Source organism: Scyliorhinus torazame, chromosome 17 (genome assembly GCF_047496885.1).
Source record: "Scyliorhinus torazame isolate Kashiwa2021f chromosome 17, sScyTor2.1, whole genome shotgun sequence".
NCBI classification, from domain to species: domain Eukaryota; kingdom Metazoa; phylum Chordata; class Chondrichthyes; order Carcharhiniformes; family Scyliorhinidae; genus Scyliorhinus; species Scyliorhinus torazame.
Window position 1 is genome coordinate 117033793 of NC_092723.1, and position 17506 is coordinate 117051298.

General features: G+C 50.2%; 2 protein-coding genes across 4 annotated transcripts in view; both read right to left on the reverse strand.

Annotated features, from left to right (window-relative positions):
* The window catches only part of LOC140394095 (mesothelin-like protein), a 92114-nt gene extending 90032 nt beyond the window's left edge, over nucleotides 1-2082 (reverse strand). For 2 of the 3 annotated variants that reach the window (XM_072480937.1, XM_072480939.1), the window contains exons 1-2: nucleotides 1939-2079; nucleotides 65-227 (exon numbers count right to left, since the gene is read on the reverse strand). The gene's annotated coding sequence lies outside the window, so the exon portion shown is untranslated. Of the gene's footprint in view, nucleotides 1-64; nucleotides 228-1938 lie in introns of all 3 variants that reach the window. The other variant, XM_072480938.1, reaches the window with a different exon arrangement.
* A 6061-nt stretch (nucleotides 2083-8143) lies between these two features.
* LOC140394097 (mesothelin-like protein) overlaps nucleotides 8144-17506 on the reverse strand; it is a 31275-nt gene continuing 21912 nt past the window's right edge. The window contains exons 6-11 of the mRNA XM_072480940.1: nucleotides 15028-15174; nucleotides 14334-14467; nucleotides 13273-13406; nucleotides 12971-13065; nucleotides 10710-10896; nucleotides 8144-10277 (exon numbers count right to left, since the gene is read on the reverse strand). Of these exons, the coding sequence (XP_072337041.1) occupies nucleotides 10189-10277; nucleotides 10710-10896; nucleotides 12971-13065; nucleotides 13273-13406; nucleotides 14334-14467; nucleotides 15028-15174 (786 nt within the window). The 3' untranslated portion in view covers nucleotides 8144-10188. The remainder of the gene's footprint in view (nucleotides 10278-10709; nucleotides 10897-12970; nucleotides 13066-13272; nucleotides 13407-14333; nucleotides 14468-15027; nucleotides 15175-17506) is intronic.

Genomic DNA, 17506 nt, shown 5'->3' on the forward strand with positions numbered 1-17506 from the left:
GGACGGCAGCTCGTTCCTGGGATCAGCCCTCCCTCCGACCGTCCGCCCCCTTCGATGTTCCTACCTTCACCTGTTGCACCGGAGCAGCTGTGTGGTGCGCACCAGATAGTGTCTCAGGAGCCTCTCCACTAAATTACCCAGCTGAGGTGAGTGTCTCTGGGATGGTGGCGTGTGTTGGAGAGACAGCTGTGACTGGACGTCTGTGTCATCCCCGGACTCTGATCCTGCTGATATATCAAGTTTCAGTAAAGCCAAAATAAACAAAATACTGGGTCACTGTCCGTGTGGAGTTTGCACATTCGCCCCGTGTCTGCCTGGGTTTCCTCCCCACAACCCAAAGATGTGCAGGGCAGATGAATTGGCCACGCTAAATTGCCCCTTCATTGGAAAAAAATAATTGGGTACACTAAACTTACAAAAAAAAATGTTTAACAAAATAAACAAAATAAACAAAATACTGCGGATGCTGCAACCTGAAACAAAACAGAGAATGCTAGAAAACTCAGCAGTGCTGTAGGAAGAGGAACAGAGGTAACGGGCCAGTTTCTCCGAGTCTGAGGCTAAGTGCAGAGATCGGTGGCGTTTTACGTGGAAATTATCGGCGCCGCCGCCTCACCGATGCTGCGAATGGTGAGGGGCGAGCAAATGCACCACATAAAATGCCCGGCCTCCGCAAAATAAACGTCCAGAGAACTGCCAGGTCCATGGCAGCACATGCGCACGGCAACGACCTGCAGCGCTCGCACAGTACAACATGGCGCCAGTCGTGTGCGGACCCGACCTGCTAGATAGAACCCCACTGGACACCCCCTCGCCATCCTCCGCCACAAGTCCCTCCCAGCCCTCGCAGAAGCCCCCACCCCCCCGGCCAGCAGCACGGCTCCCGTGCGAGTGTGGCGTCACTGGACACAGTCTCAGCTGCCACACCAGGTTCCCGCACGGCTGAGACCACACTCCCCCGGCGCCGTAGTGAACTCAGCCCATCGGGGGAGGAGCAGCGGGGGAGGGCCTTCGGGTGACGTCCTGAGGCCGTCCCAACTTCCTTGTTACCTCCTCAAAGAACTCTGACAGATTTGTCAGACGTGACCTCCCTTTGATGAAGCCGTTCTGACTCAGTCCTATTTTATCATGCACTTCCAAGTACTCCGCGATCTCATCTTTAATAACGGACTCTAAAATCTTACAACGACCGAAGTCAGGCTAACCGGCCTCTTATTTCCCGTTTTCTGCCTCACTCCCATCTTAAACAGCAGTGTTACATTTGCCACTTTCCAGTCCTCTGGGACCCTTCCTGCCTCCAGTGATTCCTGAAAGCTCCCCTGTGGCTCGCCCACCACCTGGCGGTACCAGTCCTGGAGGCCCGCTCTAATCTCGACCAAGGTCTGCAAGCTCGCGGCCATGGAACACAGGGGAGTGGACTATCTCCCTCTGGGATTGAGCCACCTCCTTCTGTGTCTGTACCACATCAGCCAGCACCTGGGCAATGCCACCGACATTCTCAGCCATGACCCACTGTGACTGAGCCAAGCTCAGAAGTACCGCTGCAATTGCCAGGTGTCTCTCGCACATGGCTCCCTGTGAGAGGGCAGCTCTGTCCTAGGCCTCGGCCAGCACCTGAACAGAATACCCCAGGCGTTGGACATGCTGATCCACAGCTAAGGCCCATACCCTCAATGCCTCCACCAAGGATGCCACCCATGCAGTATTAGCCTGGGTGTCATGCATGGTTGGCACCACCTCCTGCTGCTGCATACAGTTGGACTCTTCCAACTGCACTGCAGGTGCTGGATGCTCACCGACACCCACTCATGTAGTCCCTGGCTCTGTGACCGCATCTCGATGGGACCGTCCGCTACAGAAGCCCAAACCCATCTGAACGGCAGCTAATTCCTGGGATCAGCCCTCCCTCCGACCGTCCGCCTCCTTCGATGTTCCTACCTTCACCTGTTGCACCGGAGCAGCTGTGTGGTGCGCACCAGATAGTGTCTCAGGAGCCTCTCCACTAAATTACCCAGCTGAGGTGAGTGTCTCTGGGATGGTGGCGTGTGTTGGAGAGACAGCTGTGACCGGACGTCTGTGTCATCCCCGGACTCTGATCCTGCTGATATATCAAGTTTCAGTAAAGCCGAAATAAACAAAATACTGGGTCACTGTCCGTGTGGAGTTTGCACATTCTCCCCGTGTCTGTGTGGGTTTCACCCCCACAACCCAAGATGTGCAGGGCAGATGGATTGGCCACGCTAAATTGCCCCTTAATTGGAAAAAATTAATTGCGTACACTAAAAAAAATTTTAAAGAAAAGAAAAAGAAAAAGAAACAAAACAGATCGGATGCTGCAATCTGAAACAAAACAGAGAATGCTAGAATACTCAGCTGTGATATAGAGAGAGGAACAGAGTTAACGGGCCAGTTTCTCTGATTCTGAGGCTAAGTGCGAAGATCCGTGACATTTTACGTGGAAAAAAATCCACGGCGCCCCCTAACCGATGCTGCGAATGGTGAGGGGCTAGCAGATGCGCCACGTAAAGCGCCCGGCATCCACAAAATAAACGGCCAGTGAATTGGCAGCTCCGTGGCCGCGCTTGCACACGGCGACAACCTGCAGCAGTCGCGCAGTACAACATGGCGCCAGCCGTGTGCGGACCCGACCTGCCAGATAGTGCTCCCCTGGACACCCCCTCACCAACCCCCGGCTCTCCCAGAAGCAACCCCCGCCAGCAGCACGACTCCGCTGGACACAGTCCGCAGCCGCCACACCGGGTTCCCGCACGACTGGGACCACATGTCCCCAGCTCCATCGTGGATTCAGCCCATGAGGGGTGGAGCATCGGGGGAGGGCCTTCAGGTGACATCCTGAGGCCGTCCCAACGGTAATGCCATTTCAGAGGGGGCAGAACATGCAAAACCTGTGTAAAACAGGTGCGTTCCCGAATCCATCGTACAAAGGGATTCTCTGCCCGATCGCCGATTATGAAATCGGTGTTGGGAAACAGAGAATCTCGCCCAACATTTCCAGTCTCTCTGAATCTTCATCAGAACTAAAGAGAGGGAAAATGTGTTGGTTCTTAACTGTAGTTGGGAGAGATTATAACTAGGTGTAGCAACCTTAAGAACAAGAGACAGACAGGCCAGCGTGGGAGGGGGTGGGAGGGAGGAAGGAAGGGCTGGAATTGAGACAAAAAAAGTGCATGGGATATTAAAAAATCAGGGTTAAGATATTTGATGCACGATCAATTGAACAAAGACTAGAGTTGGATACAACTGAGGCTTTATTGTTCTAAGATGTGTGGCCTCCCACAGCAGCTGGCAAAATGGCTGCTGAATGGAGGACATGCATATTTATACTCCGCCTACTGGACAGAGCCAGCAGGCAGGGGCTACCAGTGAACCTGTAGTACAGGTCCTACCTTACATCACCTAATAAAGGTGTAACAGTGGTTTACCACATTCACCCCCTGTTAAAATTGAGTTCGGCAGGGGATATACAGCAATTAATCTATATTTACAGTATTTGAGCAGGAAAAAAATGTCTTTTGAAGTCCGGCGGACCAGTTAGAGGTTTAACCGGTCCGGTGCCTTGAAGTTCCGCTGGGAGCGACGTACTGGTGGCGGCGATGTTGATGCTGGCCCGATGTTCGGTGGCTCCGGGAGTGTGCCGAAATCCTCTTCATTCTCGGGCGTGGGCAGGGGACGAACAGATGGCCCTGGTGGGGTTTATGCTGGGAGCGCTGGGGGAGGGGAGGGTGGCGCCGGGGCAGAGGGGTGTGTGTGTGTGGAACCCGCTGGTGCCAGGTCCCTGAGGGAGATAGTATCCTGGCAGCTGCAGGCATACTGGGGGTTTGCATGGAGCAATTGCACCCTCTCCACCAACGGGTTCGCCATGTGGAGTTTGACGTGCCTATGGAGTAGGACTGGTCCTGGAGCTGCGAGCCAAGTCAGGAGCGACACTCCGGATGTGGACTTCCTGGGGAAGGCAAAAAGACCTTCATGGGGTGTGTTGTTAGTAGCGGTGCACAGCAGTGACCGAATGGAGTGGAGTGCATCAAGGAGGACCTCCTGCCAGCGAGAGGCTGGGAGGTTCCTGGACCGTAGGGCCAGTTGGACGGCCCTCCATACCGTCCCGCCCTCCCTCTCTACCTGCCGTTTCCCCGGGGGTTATAGCTGGTCATCCTGCTGGAGACGATACCCCTGCTGAGCAGGAATTGACGCAGCTCATCACTCATGAATGAGGACCCCCTGTCACTGTGGATGTAGACGGGGAAACCGAACAGAGCGACGGTTTAGGGCTTTGATGACGGTGGCAGACGTCATATCTGGGCATGGGATGGCGAAGGGGAATCTGGAGTACTCGTCGACCACACTGAGAATATACGTGTTTCGGTCGGTGGAGGGGAGGGGCCCCTTGAAATCCACGCTGAGGCATTCAAAGGGGCGGGAGGCCTTCACCAGGCGCGCAATGTCCGGCCGGTAGAAGTGCGGCTTACACTCCGCACTGACCTGGCAGTCCCTGGTGATTGTCCGTACTTCCTCGATGGAGTAGGGCAGATTGCGAGCCTTGACAAAATAGTACAACCGTGTGACTTCCGGGTGACAAAGGCTGTCGTGCAGGGCCCGGAGTCGGTCTACTTGTGCGCTGGCACATGTACCTCGGGATAGGGCATCTGGGAGCTCGTTGAGTTTGCCGGGGCGATACAAAATCTCGTAATTATCGGTGGAGAGCTCGATCCTCCACCTCAAGATTTTATCGTTTTTGATCTTGCCCCGCTGTGTGTTATGGAACATGAAGGCTACCGACCGTTGGTCAGTGAGGAGGGTGAATCTCCTGCCAGCCAGGTAATGCCTCCAATGCCGCGCAGTCTCAACAATAGCTTGGGCCTCTTTTTCGACGGATGAGTGACAAATCTCTGAGGCATGAAGCGTGCGGGAGAAGAATGCCACGGGTCTGCCTGCCTGGTTGAGGGTGGCGGCTAGGGCGACGTCCGATTGCATCATCTCTACTTGAAAGGGCAGTGTCTCGTCTACTGTGTGCATCCCGGCCTTGGCAATATCGGCTCTGATAAGGGTGAAGGCCTGTTGTGCCTCGGCTGCCAGGGGAAAGTGTGTGGACTGTATGAGTGGGCGGGCCTTGTCCGCAAAGTTTGGGACCCACTGGGCGTAGTATGAGAAGAACCCCAGGCAGCGTTTAAGGGCCTTGGGGCAGTGGGGAAGAGGTAACTCCATGAGGGAATGCATGCGGTCGGGATCGGGCCCCAGAACTCCGTTCTGGACCACATAGCCAAGTATGGCTAAGCGGGTCGTGCTAAACATGCATTTCTCCTTGTTGTAGGTGAGGTTGAGGAGAGTGGTGGTGTGGAGAAACTTTGCAAGGTTGGCATCGTGGTCCTGCTGGTCATGGCCGCAGATGGTGACATTGTCTAGGTACGGGAAGGTGGCCCGTAAACTGTACCGGTCTACCATTCGGTCCATCTCCCTTTGGAAGACCGAGACCCCGTTAGTAACGCCGAAGGGAACCCTGAGGAAGTGATAGAGACGACCGTCCGCCACGAACGCAGTGTATGGACGGTCCGATTTACGAATGGGGAGTTGGTGCTAGGCGGATTTGAGGTCTACCGTTGAGAAGACCCGGTACTGTACAACCTGATTGACCATATCAGATATGCGTGGGAGGGGGTACACATCGAGCTGCGTGTACCGATTGATGGTCTGGCTGTAGTCCACGACCATTCTGTGTTTCTCCCCAGTTTTAACGACTACCACTTGGGCTCTCCAGGGGCTGTTGCTGGCCTCGATGATGCCTTCCCGAAGCAGCCGCTGGACCTCGGACCAGATGAAGGTCCTGTCCTGGGTGCTGTACCGTCTGCTCCTGGTGGCGACGGGTTTGCAATCTGGGGTTAGATTTGCAAAGAGAGAAGGCGGATCGACCTTTAGGGTCGCGAGGCCGCACACAGTGAGGGGTGGTAGGGGCTTGAGAGATTGCACTGGAAGTCCAGGACTAGTAGTAGAGCAGCTCAGAGGTTAGGGAGGACGTTGAGGCGGAAGCCACTGAATTCTACGCCCTGGACCGTGAGTGTGACCGTACAGTACCCCCAGATCATGATGGAATGGGATCCAGAGGCCAAGGTGATTCTTTGGTTGGCGGGGTGTACTGCGAGGGAGCAGCGCCTTACCGTATCTGGGTGTATGAAGCTTTCGGTGCTCCCGGGGTCCAGCAGGCAAGAGGTCACGTGGCCATTGATTTTCACGCTGGTCGATGCGGTGGCCAGGTTGTGCGGACGAGACTGGTCAATCGTCACTGAGGCGAGTCGTGGTCGGTCGTCGCTGGCGTCGGATGATGGGGAGCCTGGGGGGCCCAGGTGCTGGAATGCTGTCGGTGTCCATGTCCTGTGGGGGAGACAAGATGGCGGTGCCTGAAGATCCTGCGGGGTACAAAATGGCGGTGCCCATGGGCCACACGTTGCGGGGGTTGGACAAGCTGACGGCGCCCATGGGCCACACGTGGACTGAGGGGGAGAAGATGGCGGCGCCCACTGGCCGTGCGTGGTCTGGGGAGATGAAGATGGCGGCGCCCATTGTGTGTAGACTAGGGGGGTGGGGGCGATAGCGGCGACTGCGCGGGCCTGGCACACCGTGGTGAAGTGCCACTTTGTGCCGCAAGCCTTGCAAAGGGCCGCACGGGCCAGGCAGCGTTGGAAAGGGTGTTTCTGCTGGCCGCAGCAGTAACATCGGGGACCCCTGGGGTGCGCAGGCTGGCGCGTGGCGCAGGCGTACTGGCTGGGTAAGGCCCCCGCTGGGGCGGCCGTCTGTGGGGTCCACGATGCGTAGGAGGGGTGGGCCACACAGCTGGGGGGGTAGGTCTGAATGTTGCGCGAGGCAACTGTCATAGAGAGCGCTAGCTTCTTTGTCTCAGCTAGATTGAGCGTGGCCCCTTCTAACAGTCTTTGGCGTATGAAGTCCGACCCAATCCCCGTAACGAACGCGTCCCGCATAAGGAGGTTCGAATGTTCAGTGGCCGTAACGGCCTGACAGTCACAGTCCCGGACGAGTGGGATTAGGGCCCGCCAGAAGTCTTCTATGGACTCACCAGGGAGTTGAGAGTGAGTGGGGAGTTCGTGCCTGGCGAAGAGTGTGTTCGGTTTCTGTGCGTAGTTTTCTTTGGGAAGCGCATGGCTTTGGCGTAGTTCGGGGCATCCTGGATCAGCGGAAACACGTTGGAGCTCAACCTTGAGCACAGGATCTGTATCTTCTGAGCCTCCGGAACAGGGGTGGTCGCTGAGTTGATATACGCCTCGAAGCAAGCTAGCCAGTGATTAAAGTCCTTTTTGGCGTCGCTTGATTGCGGATCCAGCTGCAGGCGATCTGGCTTGATACGGAGGTCCATCTATTAGAAAATCTTAGAGCAATAAATTGATGCACGATCAATTGAACAAAGACTAGAGTTGGATACAACTGAGGCTTTATTGCTCTAAGATGTGTGGCCTCCCACAACAGCTGGCGCAATGCTGCTGAATGGAGGACACGCATATTTATACTCCACCTACTGGGCGGAGCCAGCAGGCAGGGGCTACCGGCGAACCTGTAGTACAGGTCCTACCTTACATCACCTAATAAAGGCGTAACAGTGGTTTACCACAATGTTGGAAAAAGTTCACAGTCTAAACAAAGTTGCTGAACTCAATGTTGACTCCTGAGGCTTGTAACGGGCCTAATCGGAAGGTGAGGTGCTGCTCCTCCAGTTTGGTTTGGGCTTCACTGGAGCACTGCAGCCGGCCAAGAATGGGCTTATGGGTGTGTGAGCAAGGTGCTGAGATAAAATGGCAAGTGACAGGAAGGTTGGGGTCATGGTTGCAGACTGAGCGAAGGTGTTCCGCAAAGTGGTCATTCAGTCTACGGTTAGTCCTCTCTGTCACTATGACTTGGGCAGCATCTTCTCCCTTGATGTACATCAACATATAAATAATGAACGTGGCCTTGACAGCATTATTTACATCCTGAGTGCAGTTGGAAAAAAGTATATTATTCCTATTTACATAATCATCTGTTGAAGAACAGACGTTCCTCACCTCAACAACATTGAGTATTTCCAGATTGTATACGGGTGAATGACCAGATTAATATCTGTGGTATTGATGGGTCTCTGACCAGGTATATTTACATTTTTATTGAAAATATATATTTTTCCATACAAGGCAACAAGTAAAATAAATCAATAGGTGCATCATGCAATAAATTTTATAAATACATTATGTAAGAAAGCGGTAAGATCAGGCATCAAATAATGTAAACAACCAATAATAATGCCACTGAATACTGCTCGATATCAAGAATATACAGGAGACTGCTTAATCCAGGCCAGAATTCGTCGGCCGTTTGCTGGCAGGGGAATTCTCTGGTCCCATCAGCAGGGCGCCCCTGCCTGCGGCGTGGGGTGTCTTCAATGGGAAATCACATTGACAGCGACAGGAACAGAGATCCCGTCACCAGCAAACGACCCGCCATCTCCCTCCGCCGGGAAACACGCGGCTGAGGGACCGGAGAATCTGTATCTTTTTCACCAAATTTTCTCATGTTCACTCTGATGTGTTGGGTGCTCTGGATCCGTGGAACACATACAGGCCACCAACACTTAAAATAGTGCAACACTATTTTATTAAGTTAGAAACTGTTGAACATACTTTCACTGTGGGTTAACACAATGTTAGATTAAACTAAAGACCTATGCCTGTCCGAACCAGTCTATGCACTCAGCACATGGTGAGGATTTGTACTGTAAGCTGTAAGCTCTGTCCTTGTAGGAGGCTGCATCCCGAATGAGTGGGAACTCTGATGCCCTCTGTCTTTATAGTAAATGTGCTCTAACTGGTGATTGGCTGCGGTGTTGTGTATGTTGATTGGTCTTGCTGTGTGTCCATCAGTGTGTGTATCTGCACCATGATATACTGGTGTATATTATGACACACTCTTGGAGGCTCTGACTCTGGCTGGAATATTGTGCCAGCAGCCTTTCCCCACTTGTTGTTCTTTATCCTGAATGAGGAGCTGGTTTAGCTCAGTTGACTGGCCAGCGGGTTTGTGATGTAGAGTCAGGCCAACAACGCGGGTTCATATTCCTGTACTGGCTGAGGTTACTCATGAAGGCCCCACCTTTGCAATCTTGCTCCTCTTCTGAGGTGTGGTGGTCCTCAGGTTAAATCACCACCAGTCAGCTCTCCTCCTCAAAGGGGAAAGCAGGCTATGGTCATCAGGGACTATGGCGACTTTACTTTATCAGTTAATGTCTGAGGAGGACACTGTTTTAAGTTGCTGAGGCAGAAAATGACACTGCTCGATTGTGAAGCATATCACAATTCAGGCTAAAGACGGCAACAAGCACTTCCCAATTGGGTAACAAGGCAAAGTTCGGAGGCAGGAACTCTAAATGCCTTTTCTATTCCAAATTACCAAGATAAACATTTGTGCCATAACTGCTGTTGCACTAAAAAAGCGAAGTTAGCACAGACCAACTCTGAGCTTCAGACTGTTTCAAGAGCAGTGCCCTTTACTTATGAGGCAGAGCACAAAATGTGACAATATTCAAACAACTTTTTGAGACATATAGATGAATGTATAAATCAAGAGTCTCAAAAACATTCTTACAACCAACAAATTCCCCTGGGCCTACAAAACCAGGTGAACTAGCAGATGCATGTATTGGTGGCTTGTCACGACAAAACTGTGACACCAGTCTCCACATTTGCACTGATGGCGACTCACTATACCACCTTACAGGACATCTGCATGTACAAAGATAAGTGTGCAAGATTGCTTCAGCTCCCCTTATTCAGAACATGTCAGAAAATTAGCTCAAGTTACCAGTTACAAGTCTATGCAATCAATTTGGAATTTTATTCACTCTGTAAGGATTCCATGAAAAAAAAACTTAATAAAGATTACAACACACGATTTGGTAAACAGTGCCCACTGTTCCTGGATCGTCATCATTCTTCTGAAAACCCAATCTAGTTGCTTTATGTTTTCCAACTGATCAGAACATGGTCTAGAATCTGGCTTGAAGTCAGTCCACAATGCATCATTATAAGCAGATTTCACTTTGCATCTGCTGAGCTTGTTAAATCTTCATTAATATCCAAAAGAGAATTCTGATGTTTTCCATTTAACAGAGTAGAAAGCACAAAGTGGCTGAATCGCAGTTTATGAAAGGTATTGCAAAGTGATTCCTATCACAGTGATGCAAATGGAAAGCAAGAGACTATAGCTGTTGACTGGAGCAGAACCTGGCACTGGAAAATAAAATGAAACAGAGAAAATCTTGTGAATAATTTTTGTCTGGGGTAAGCTTTAACCGTTTTCAATCCAGAATTGGTTTTAGTTTCGATACAACATTTTTCACAGTCATTTCACACGGAGGTGCAGAGTGTTTATTTTTCAAATTGTGATCTACTTTTACACATTACTTTGTTCATTTCTTCTAGCTATGCTCAATTAATGTTGTTGTCAGTTGGCTCTGTCCACCATTCTACCCGATTATATGTGATTGGAATGTTTGTAAGTCTGTGTAGATTAACCGCTATGTCAATATTGAGTTTGTATGTTTGCACACATATAGTAACCTCAGGATGGCATAGTTTTCAAATAAAATATCTCCTCCCATGGTAGTGTCAGCCAATTGTAGATATTAACCAATGTTCTTACAGATGTAAAAATCCACTTACATTCCTTAAAGGAAAAATTCCCAAGTCCAGCTGGTGATATTCCTCCTCGAAGGCCAATTCCCAGACTCATAACTTCTGCGACTGTGTGTGAGTTCACCCAACGCTGCACTATTTCATGATTTTCATTCTCTTTAAGAGAATTCAGGTTTATTCCAAGTAGTTCTCGTATGTTCTGAGCCGTGAGTTTCTGAACAAGATAAAATGAACACAATGCAATGTAAACGCTATCCTCACTCTTGTTTTCATGTTGTTCACAGAAACAGCCAATTGGCCTAAATGTTTTGTGTTGACCATTATCATCCACGCAAGTAAATAAACTTAATCACGTTTACCCGCCCTGTTCCCAGAGGCCATCAACCCATCTCCGTCAGCGACCTACCCAATCGAATCGTAAGTGTTCATGTAATCTCTGCGTCAATCTTTTCAGTACTTTTTATCTGCTAATAACACTATTCAGACGGATTTAACTCCAATCCTGATCTGACTCCCTACAATTTGGGGCAGCACGGTAGCATTGTGGATAGCACAATTGCTTCACAGCTCCAGGGTCCCAGGTTCGATTCTGGCTTGGGTCACTGTCTGTGCAGAGTCTGCACATCATCCCCGTGTGTGCGTGGGTTTCCTCCGGGTGCTCCGGTTTCCTCCCACAGTCCAAAGATGTGCAGGTTAGGTGGATTGGCCATGATAAATTGCCCTTAGTGTCCAAAATTGCCCTTAGTGTTGTGTTGGGTGGGGTTACTGGGTTATGGGGATGGGGTGGAGGTGTTGACCTTGGGAAGGGTGCTCTTTCCAAGAGCCGGTGCAGACTCGATGGGCCGAATGGCCTCCTTCTGCACTGTAAATTCTATGATAATCTATGAAATTAATTAAAACTGCGTGGCTCCAGCTGAATGGTTCTATAAGTTGTCTCTTTAAATAGAAATATTCACGGTGGAAAGGTTTTGAGCATTAACACAATTGGACAATAGTGAACTGGTTGTCTGTTGATGACCCTGCACCATTTCACTGGAAATGAATGACAGCTGAAAATCTATCATGAACTCAGTTGCTTAACAATAGGAAAGCAGTCTGAGTTTATCTAATCCCACTTTAAACCTGCTTGAAATACGATGAACTTCTTGTTATTCTCTTTTCTGCTCAGCTGAGAGAATAATGGCCGGGATTCTCCGACCCCGTACCGGGTCGGAGGATCGCTGGGGGGGGCAAGAGAATCATGCCTCGCCACCCCGACGCCTGCTCGCCGATTCTCCGGCTCCGATTCTCGGGCGCCCGCGGGATCACCGCCACGCCGGTCAGGGGCCGTTGAAAGCACCCCCCCCCCGGCGATTCTCCGGGTCCCGACGGGCCGAGTGGCAACCTAGTTCGGCCGAGTCCCGCTGGTGTGGGTCATGTCTGGTCCCACACGACGGGACCTGGATGTTCCATGTGCGGGGGCCCTCCTGGTGGGGGGGGGGGGGGGGGGGGGGGGAGATCCGACCCCGGGGGGGGGCCTCCACGGTGGCCTGGCCCGCGATCGGGGCCTACCGATCGGCGGGCAGGCTGGTTCCGTGGGGGCCTATGTTCCTCCGCCCCGGGCCCCTGTAGGGCTCCGCCATATTGCCCAGGGACCAGCGCGGAGACAGGAACCCACGCGCATGCACCGAATCACGCCAGCCGTGGCGCGCATGCGTAAACTCGCGCCGGCCTTAGCGCGCATGCGCGAACTCATGCCAGCCGTGCCGCGCCAGCTGGAGCTGCGGGGACCAATCCGGCGCCGACCTCACCCCTAGGAAGGGGAGCATACCTGATGATCGAGGACCATTGACGCTGGAGTGGTTGGCGCCGCTTTTCACGTCAGCATCAGAACTTGGCCGCGGGATTGGAGAATCCCGACCAGAGTAGTTGTGTGGTAATGGTGTGGTCCGTGGTGATTGATATGGAATGGATTGAATTAATGATTGTTTTTGGGCACTGTGGGCGGCACGGTGGCGCAGTCGTTAGCACTGCTGCTTCACGGCACCGAGGAACCAGGTTCAATCCCGGCCCAGGTCACTGTGTGGAGTTTGCACATTTTCCCCGTGTCTGCGAGGATCTCACCCCCACAACCAAAAGATGTGCAGGATAGGTGGATTGGCCACACTAAATTGCCCCTTAATTGGAAAAAAATGAATTGGCTACTTTAAATTTATTTTTAAATGTTTTTGGGCACTGTATCTAATGCTTGTTTTGTGCGTAATGCAATAAAACACTGAATGATGTTGCAATCCTCCATTGATACTTACTTCTACTTCCACTGGGTTGAGTCCGCTGAATGTCTGGAAGTCCATACTGATGTTACCAGCAGCTAAACTTCGTAAATCAGATGCTCGTGCACCACCTTTTAGAGAACAGAAAGAACCGTCAGATTAACCTGTGCATATATATATTTATCTGCATAACTACACATAATATAGAGTTAAAATGAAGATTTAATTTATTTGGTATTAGTAACAAGCTTTCCAAGGTAAAGATTATGATGAATTGAAAATTAAGATTCTCGAATAATTCTTCAAATAATCCTAAACTAATTTGTAAGGTTACTTACCAATATACGGCCTGGTGAGGTTATAATAAGCATTGGGATTACCAGCTTGATCCTGGAATGCTACTTTTGCGATCCCAAAAATGATGTCTTTCTTTGCCTGAGTACATGTGGAAATATCAAGTGGCTTGGCTTTCCTGCAACAGAATGGTGGTGATGTTATATTTTCTTTAACATTAAAACTTTTAGGGTTTTGCTGGTCTGTATTCAATGACTAGATGAGCAATCCAACTTTATTTTATTTAGACAGAAGACCTCTGTTTGCAAAATAGTCCATTGGGTCTTCTGAACGTTCGTTGGGTCATTGCTGAGGGGTTTAACTGGGGGTGATTGGATATTCTCTGGGCTCCACTGAAAGTGATGGCATCAAGTTGTTTTCTTCTTTTAGTCTTGACTTTCAAATCTAACGCCTGTGGACTAGCAGCTTGAACACGCAGTGTTCAATTGGCATAGTGCCGACCGCGATGAACGCTCCTCTAGTTTTGCTGCTCTGCCCAGTAGTCAGTAATCTCAAACTGTTCAACTGTTTTCTTCAGAAAGTACCTGCGTTTGAGATCCATACCAATTGTCTCTATACCATGCGCCACATTCATCTTTATAGACATGAGTGGGTGGAATGTTGGGCCGGATTCTCCGTCCCGCCGTGCCACATTCCAGTTTCACCCCGCCGGCGGGATGCTCCATTACGCCAACAGGTCAATGGGGTTTCTCATTGTGGGGCAGCCCCATGCCGTCGGGAAACCCCCGGGCTGCCGTAAAAATGGAGCACCCCGCTGGCAGAGAATCCAGCCCATTATATATGCAACTGAAAGAAACACAGTGGCGCAATGGTTAGCACTGCTGCCTCGCCGCGCCGAGGACCCGGGTTCTATCCCGGCCCCGGGTCACTGTCCATGTAGAGTTTACACATTGTCTGCGTGGGTCTCACCCCATACAGCCCAAAATAGGTAGGTGAATTGGCCACGTTAAATTGCCCCTTAATTGGAAAAAAAAGATTTGGGTACTCTAAATGAATTTTTTTAATGGAACTGAAAGAGTAGATTGGCTGGGTGACTAACACTCACTTTAGTTCACTGGGAAGAATGGTTCTAAGGTTCTCTTCACTCAGACTGCACAATGCTGGACCACCGATCACATCCAACACGCCAGCATTTAGTGACCCAGAGCCCCTCAGGTAATTTTCAATAATTGCATTGGTCTGAAATGGAAGGAAACAGCGAGCATTCACTTCATTAACTTTTGCTTAAAACACTGTAAAAACTCAGAATGTTTTCTAACAACATATTCACTTTTGAACTGCTTTATAAAATATGTGAGGGCCTAATAATTGAAATAGTGGAAATTACAAGATGATAAGGTGAATTTGCTAGAATCAAAACAGAAAACAACAAAGGATGAAAACAACAGAAGTTCCTTCAGACATTGACTGATCTGCTCGGTGTTTCCAGCACTCGCTGTGGTCACTGACATCAAAATAGGTTTTGTCAGAATCAGGCTAATGGTCGATTTGTTTCTCTAATAATTATTTTTCCTTTATTAAGTAACTTTTCTGTCACTAGCACCCAAGCATGATGTCATGGGAACGGGAAGCAACAATCAAAGGGGATTCCCATTCCCTCAGACAAATATTTAATGCAGAATATTTTACCAAGTCTTCTGAAGCAAATGAGTTACATCAACAAACAGCATTGAGCAATTGGATACAAGGCAAGCTCTTTAAGATAGTCATGCAGTCAGAGGTTTGCTGATAATCCGTACCGTGTTAAGATTTGGGCTGTTCCTCAAAACAAGTGCAAGGGTATCCAGCCTTGTTATGTTCCATGTGCTGATCTCCTCAGGGCCATACACAGTAATAATGAATCCCAACTGTTGTATCTGATCTTCCGGCAGTCCACTTGTGTAGATCTGTTCCAAAATATCAAAAATAAGAGTTAGATTAAACTACATTTTCAGTGTTGTCGCGGAGTGGTTACAGGACATTCTGGAGGGGGAGGTTTAACAGCCAGTGGTCATGGTGCACATTGGTACCAACAACATAGGCAAAATAAGGGATGAGTTCCTAAAAGCAGAATATAGGGAGTTAGGAAGTAAGCTGAAAAGTAGGACCTCAAAGGTAGTGATCTCAGGATAGTTTGATGGAGTAAGAGCCCCATGTAAAAGGAATGCCCAATAAGTATAAAACCAAGCAGCAGAAAAGTAATGATTCATCGTCAGACTCAGGAGCTTCGAAAGCATCATCTGCTGAGGCTCCTACTGTGCCCTTGGCTCCATTAACTGCTGGGATGATTACAGACAGAGCAATCAAAGGGGCCTATTCATGCGGCCCTGGAAAACCTGACCTGATGATAAAGGCGCAAAGTATGGTGCTAAAGGATGTGGAGGCAGAGTAACCAGATCATCACCCTGGGAGTGGAGATGGCACGGGTGCTAGTGACATTAAGTCATTAAAGGCGAAGGTCAACAATCTGGAGAATCGCTCCAGAGGGCAGAATTTGAGAGTAGTTGGGCTGCCGGAGGGTCTGGAAGGCCCGAACGCAATAAAATATATGCAGCTGTTTGGAAAGATGGTGGGGCAGGGTGGAATGTCTTCCCCTCCTGAGTTGGGTTGGGACCACATTTTGTTTGGGGTTGTGTAGGGGCACTTTGTTTGCCTTGTTGTTGTTTGCTAGTTGATTTGGGTGTGGTATTGATGGGAGATGGGTTGAGTGAGGAGGGGGGGTTGGGGTAGTTAGTTCTCTGACGGTAGCCATTACTTTTTCTTTGTTCTGTTTGGATGGGGGATTTGGTGGCCATCTTGTATGGGCCTGGTGTGGGTTCGATTTGAGTGGGTGCTGGTCTGCTCCCATGGTGGGAATGACTGTACCTGGGTCGGGGGAGGGGTGGTGCAGTAGCAGGGGTTAGGCGGTCCCCTGTTCAGCTGGTCACCTGGAATGTAAGGGGGTTGAATGGCCCAGTAACAGTTCCAAGTTGTTTGCGCACCTTAAGGGTTTGATTGCTGATGTGATGTTCTTGCAGGAGAGCCATTTGTGAATCAAGGATCAAATAAGGTTGCAGAAGGGCTTGGTGGGGCAAGTATTTCTTTTGGAATTTGATAGTAGGGTCGGAGGGGCTGAAGTTTTGGTGAATAAGAGAGTATTGTTCTCAGCGACAAAAAGTTTGGTGGATCCAAATGGGAGCTCCATGATTGTACGTGAGTTGTTGGGTGGGTACTCCATTTATTCACCGAACTGGGATGATACAGCTTTTGTCAACAAGTTGTTGGCTAGTTCAAGTACCGGCAGGTTAAGGACTTTGCGCGGATGGTCTGGAGGTGGGTTCCCTAGGTTGCCGGGATACACCCTGCTGGAGCGACTGCTGCTTCTGGATGTGGAAGGGGAGGGAAGAATTGGGGATATATACAAATGGCTGAGGGAGCAGGGAGGCAAGCGGGTGATGAAGATCAAGGAGAAATGAGAAGCGGAGTTGGGAGGGGAGATCAATTAGGGAGTATGGAGTGAGGCACTGCGTAGGGTAAATGGGACTTCCTCTTGTGCAAGGTTGAGCCTGATACAGTTTAAGGTGGTGCACAGGGTGCACATGACTCGGGTGAGAATGAGTGGGTTCTTTCAGGGGGTAGCAGATGAGTGTGAGAGGTGTGGGCGGGGGCCAATGAATCATGCGCACATGTTCTGGGGTTGAGAAAAATTGGGAAGATTCTGGGCGGGAGTGTTCAGGGTCTTCGCCAGGATAGTGGAGGAGGAGGTGGATCCGGACCCTTTGGCGGCAATATTTGGTGTTTCAGAGAAGCCGGAGCTCATGGAGAGGAGGAAGGCTAATGTCGTGGCCTTCACCTCTCTGATTGCACAGCGACAAATTTTACTGGAGCGGCAGTCGGCATCGCCACCAGGGGTGGTAGCGGCTTGGTTGGGTGACCTGTACGACTTCATGCGGTTGGAGAAGATAAAGTATGAGTTAAGGGGCTCAGCAGGGAAGTTTGAGAAAAGGTGGGGGATGTTTGTGACCATGTTTGAGGAGCTTTTCATCGCGGGAAGGTGGGGTTACTTTATCTGTGGACTGGACCTTACAATGGACAGATCGAGCCCTTTTCCAAAGGGCAGGCAGTGACTAGTTGGGTACCGCAGGGATTGGTGCCAGGACCCCAGCTTTTCACAATATATATTAATGTTTTAAGAGAATGAAACTAAATGTAATATCTCCAAATTTGTAGGTGATACAAAGCTAGATGAGAGCGTGGACT